The 5,132-nt window shown below is 39.6% G+C and overlaps 1 protein-coding gene across 1 annotated transcript; it reads right to left on the minus strand.

Moving 5' to 3' along the window:
- Positions 1-1,148: 1,148 nt before the first annotated feature.
- On the minus strand, positions 1,149-4,642 carry NALF1 (NALCN channel auxiliary factor 1). The gene has a single exon (XM_074192008.1). The coding sequence runs from the start codon at positions 4,292-4,294 to the stop codon at positions 3,131-3,133; it is 1,164 nt and encodes a 387-aa protein (XP_074048109.1). The 5' UTR covers positions 4,295-4,642; the 3' UTR covers positions 1,149-3,130.
- Positions 4,643-5,132: the final 490 nt, after the last annotated feature.

The following is a 5,132-nucleotide window of genomic DNA, read 5'->3' on the forward strand; positions in this document are numbered from 1 at the left end:
GCTACAAAAGCTTCACTCTAATTTTAACAACAATAGTCCCTAAATGCATAGTATATACACACACACATATATACATGGATAGTAAAAACATACTAAAAGAAAAATTATTACCTTGAAGACAAAATATAGTACTATAAAACAAAACTTAAAATTTATTAAAATATTTACTTGTATAATTTTGCAGGTTATAATAAAATAGGATGACCTTGTCTTCATGTAGCATAGGTTTGTGGTGTCCTTCCCCCTTAATGAATTCTCCTATCTAGTAAGATATATTTTTAATCCTACAGGCCAGCAATAACCAAATGTTTTGTTACTCAATTGAATCCTTATGTACAGCAGAATGAAAAGGGCAGCAATAGCAATATAGAAAAGAGTTTCTATCAATTCTTTATTTGTCAGGATATTGCTCCATGTATAAAAATGTCCTTTTCATTTATTTTAAGTTAGTAGCTACTTTCTTTAAATGTCAAAAACTTCCATATGTGTAATTCACTTTTATTGCAAAGGATCTTATCAATAAATTTTACAACATTGTAAAAATATGCACTTATTTCTTCTAACAAGGAGTTCTCATCATTAGTGATTCCCAACCCTGGTGCCATCAAAACAAAATGTACAGTGGAAAAGCATAAGAACTGCACAGTGATAATATATCACAGCTTGAGGACTATATAGACTAAACAGCAACCATGAGAAATTTCTTACATTTCAAATTCAGATTTTAATCTCTTTTAAAAATGAAATATAGTGCTGTTTAGAGCTTGTTTTGTTGATAGTTTTAATGGATATGCAATAGTAAAATTACTAAAATAATAAATATTGATTTTCAATGTGTTTATTTGCTGTGACATATAAACATGAGATATTTAATTTAAATATAACATGATTGCATAGTTATATAAAAAGAAAGGAAAATGTTTATATAATCAATTGAATATAATGATGTGTATTATAAATGCGTATATCACATATGGGTCTAATTTAACTACCTCAAAAAACCATTGATCTACTATAGCAACAGTATTTAAAATATTTATGACAATTTTAATATAACTAGAAATTGATTTATTTTGGTAACATATCAAATCTTTTTTCATCAATAATTGATGTTTATTAAGTGCAACTATAATAAAAATATCCTATCATTAAAAAATACTCCTAGAAATAACAAATCATAGCCAAAGTAATCTATCTTATATTTTGTTGTGTATGCCTCTTTGTGTATAGTGATTGTGGTAATAAAGATGATCTCTCCATGGCCTTTGTCTACTATTCAGTTTGAAGGAGATTTAGAAATGTGCAAGTGAATTGCTGTTGCAACTTGCTTATGTATCTCTTTTCAGATTCTTAGTTTCCATGACTCCCTTTCATACCATAAGTCAAACTTTAAAAAAAAAATCTTTCTGAAATAAAACATACCATCGCAATATTATTTTTTTATCTATAATAACCCCTTTTCCATAAAATCACATGTGTAGAACATTGCATCTGGTGTAGCAAGGATAAGGCAGTTGAAGAAAAGGAAAACATTGCAAAATTTGCCCTATAGTATACTGACTTATAAAGAGTGAAATGGAGAATTGATTTAACCCAAAAGAAACATACTGTCATCCAATAGCTTCTCAGTCCTTGAGTAAATACAACCCATGTATTAAATATGCCTAGAGTTCAAGTTGTAATAATCAGAGAACACAATGAAATGTCTTTATTAAAAAAACTAAGATATGTAAATAAAAGAGGCATGGTTTAAATTTGTGTAAAAGTATCATTCATATTTTTAAGGCCTAAAATTATCTTTAAAGCACCAAGATTTTATTTTTGGATTCTCTTTCCCTCTCTATTCATTGTAATTTATCCCAGTAGATAACAGAATCTTTATAGAACAAATCATCCAATAACATTCTTTTGCTTCCCCCAAGAGGGTTTCACTCTAACTCTCAGAGTCTGAGAAGCATAAGTTCCTCTCTTTACCTTAACTAGATAACTACTGGGAAAGCCCTGTATCTAGTTTATTTTGATCACTATGGTCTGCCACTTTAAGAGAATAAGAGCTCAGATGCTTAAAAACATAGCCAGAACAAGATTTGTTTTGGTTTTGTCTAGTTGCTAAAATAGTAAATAGTTAAGACCAATGAAATGTGACCCTGCAATAATATCTAGAAAAGAAACACTAGGGTCAGTGATGTTTTCAAAACACAAATACAGAGTTTGATATGATACTGCCCTTGTCTTTACTTTTCCTAGGTTCTATGGTGGATTAATCACAGGTGAAGAAGCTAGAGTGCCTATCTAAAATTTAAATTATTTTGATAGCAATTAAAGATAAGGTGGTATGCTATTTTTTTTAATGAAAATAGATTTCTTTAAAGAAATCTTATATTTTTAATCTTTCCAGGAAAGAAGGTTAGTCTTAGCAAATATCAATGAAGCTTATTGAGATTTGGTCACCATTATATCCCTATCAAAGGTCACTGCAGTATCTGTTTATACCCACTGGAGTCCTTGAGATAGTTTCAGCTTCAGCACCTCGGATAGCGATAACTTCCCAGTTAGGACACTTACACAAGGATTGTCTTTTCACTTTGATAAGCTCTACTACTTGCCTGAAAACTGAAGATTGATATGACCTGACAACCAGCAAACGTTCCCAGACTTCTGTTCAACTCTGGGGAGGGGAACTTTAATGTGGCTTAGTAATACTAATTTAAAACATAAAACAGTTTTCTTATAAGAATTCTGGAGAGCATCCTGATATGACAGAGCTGTTATTATCAAAGGATTCTCAAAGAAAACTTGTTTTAGAGGCTATTAACCTCTAGTAGGTAACTTCGACATTTCATACAACCATAAATATGTCTGTAAGCACTGAACCGAATTTGTCCTTACATCTTAACCAAATATCAACAACCATTTCTCTTACCTCACAAAAAGACCAACTTTAGGATGCCACAGAAAAACAGTTCTTGTGGAAACCGCATACCTGATTTCACACATGCACACACCACTTTACTTTCCCTTGTGACTTGTTTTGCTCAGTGGAATGTAGTCCCTATCCCTGCTTTCCACACTTACCTGGTCAAAGAAGGTAACAGATTTTAAGCCAAAGTAGAGAGTAGAAAGGGAACTATTATTCTAGAAAACCAAGATTTCTCTGTTCTAGAAAAGCATCCTGTTGCATTAGTCTACCAGACAACTCCCGTGTCTGACAGTCTTTCAAGTTAAATAACCACAAGTAGCATAAAACATGAGAGGAGGAAAGGAAAATAAATACAACATTCCAAAGTGATCGCGCATAGAAAAGTAGAAGAAAAGCCACCAGTGATCCTACCTTACAATCTTTAGGACACGATTTCACCGAGTACTCATCCGATTGCAAATATTTCTTGAGCACAAGCTCAAATTCATCGTATTTCTCCTGAGCATGGTGGTCGTAGCGTTGGTAAGCCTCAACGCACTGCCTGCAGCTCGTCCTCTTCCTGTCCTCCTGGAGCACCACGTCCAGACTACAGTTCAAAGAGTCCGGATTGGACAACCCAGAGAACAACTCCCAAAATGTATAAGAATTACAAAAGGGAAGGTAGAAATCCTTCAAGTGAGGAGTTTTATGCTTCCCTGTCACCTGCTGCTGAGGCTCCTCTTCTGCTACCTGGCTCCAGTTCCTCTGGCACACGGAGTCCGCATCCTCAACTATGAAACATTGACCTGAGGAGGCGGCCTCAGGGAAACATGTCTCCAGGCGCCACAGAGGTTTGGTAGAGTTTCCTAGAAAAATAGCCTTGCTCTGATTATTTTGTCCTCTGCTGCTGTGGCCGCTACTGCTGCTGCCGCCGCCGTTGCCGCCGCCGCTGCTGCTCCCGCTGCTGCTGGGAGAAGGGGGGAGGGTGGGTGATGAGGAGGAGGAGAGGAGTCTGTGTGCCTGTACGGTAGGCGAGGACTCCCCCATGCTAGTATATAGAGCTGGCCAGGAGGGCTCCTGCTGCCGCTGCTGCCGCTGCTGCTGCTGCTGCTGCTGCTGCCGCTGCTGCTGCTGCTCCTGCTGCCGCTGCTGCTGCTGTTGATGCTGTTGCTGATGATGATGCTCCTTGTCTCGGGTCCTGGTCAGCTTCGCCTCGGCGCAGAACCACAAGTGATCAGAGAGCAGGACTGTGAAAAACAAGAGAGATGCCAGAGACAGTCGCCATTTCTGAGCCCTCTCTGAATCAGTGAACGGTTTCTCGTTCTCCCGGGGTGCTGCAAACCAGATTTTTAAGCCGTCATCATACTGCCGACACATCCAAGCACCCCTGGTCATATTTTGGGAACGCACAGCCCTGGCCGACTCCACCGTGAGGGCTCCTGTGCCAGAGTCACCACAATATGCATTGACTTAAAGGGTTTAATTTTCTTATCCCCTCCTCCCGTCTCTCTCTCTCTCTCTCTCTCTCTCTCTCTCTCTCTCTCTCTCTCTCTCTCTCTCTCTCTCTCTCTCTCCCTTTTCTTTTTGTTTTCTTTTTTCCTACAGAAATGTCAGTTTCTGTAGGAAGATCTGACTTGCATTAAAGCTAATCATCAGTCAGACCCCATCCACTGTAGAGTGGGAAACAATGATGCAGAGAGAGCAGAGAAGAGAGACAGAGAGAGAGAGAGAGAGAGGAGAGAGAGAGAGTGGTGGTAGTGGTGGTGGTGGTAGTTGGTGGTGGTGAAGGTGGAGGAGGAGGAGGAGGTGGTGGTGTGGTGGTGGTGGAGGTGTGGGGTTGGTTAGCTCGTTTCTCCTCTCACCCAGGCATTGTCAGACCGCGGTTCCCCATCGCTCTCTTGAGAAAATCCCGCTATCCCCTGACAGCTGCATGCCGCTTCCCTGCAGCCGATAGAAGGCAAAGAGAGCTTCTCCCCTCCTCCTCCTCCTCCTCCTCCTCCTCCTCCTCTCTTCCTTCTCTTCTTCCTCCTCCTCCTTCTCCTCCTCCTTCTTTTCCTTTTCCTCCTCCTCCTTTTCCTCCTCCTCCTCTTCTTTCTCTCTCCCTTAGTCCAGAGCCTTGGCAGAAGTCGACTGAACCTCTCTCCCTCCCCCCCCACCCCCCACCCGGCGCTCTAACTGGTGAGCCGCCGCTGCAGGTCTTCCCGGCGGCGCCTGCTGCTGCTGCTGCTGCTGC

The sequence above is a fragment of the Macrotis lagotis genome, chromosome 6, assembly GCF_037893015.1.
Source record: "Macrotis lagotis isolate mMagLag1 chromosome 6, bilby.v1.9.chrom.fasta, whole genome shotgun sequence".
In the NCBI taxonomy this organism is placed as follows: domain Eukaryota; kingdom Metazoa; phylum Chordata; class Mammalia; order Peramelemorphia; family Peramelidae; genus Macrotis; species Macrotis lagotis.

What these genes read in the sequence shown, in the direction of transcription:
- NALF1 (XM_074192008.1), bottom strand. Translation starts at nt 4,294, where the DNA reads ATGACCAGGGGTGCTTGGATGTGTCGGCAGTATGATGACGGCTTAAAA.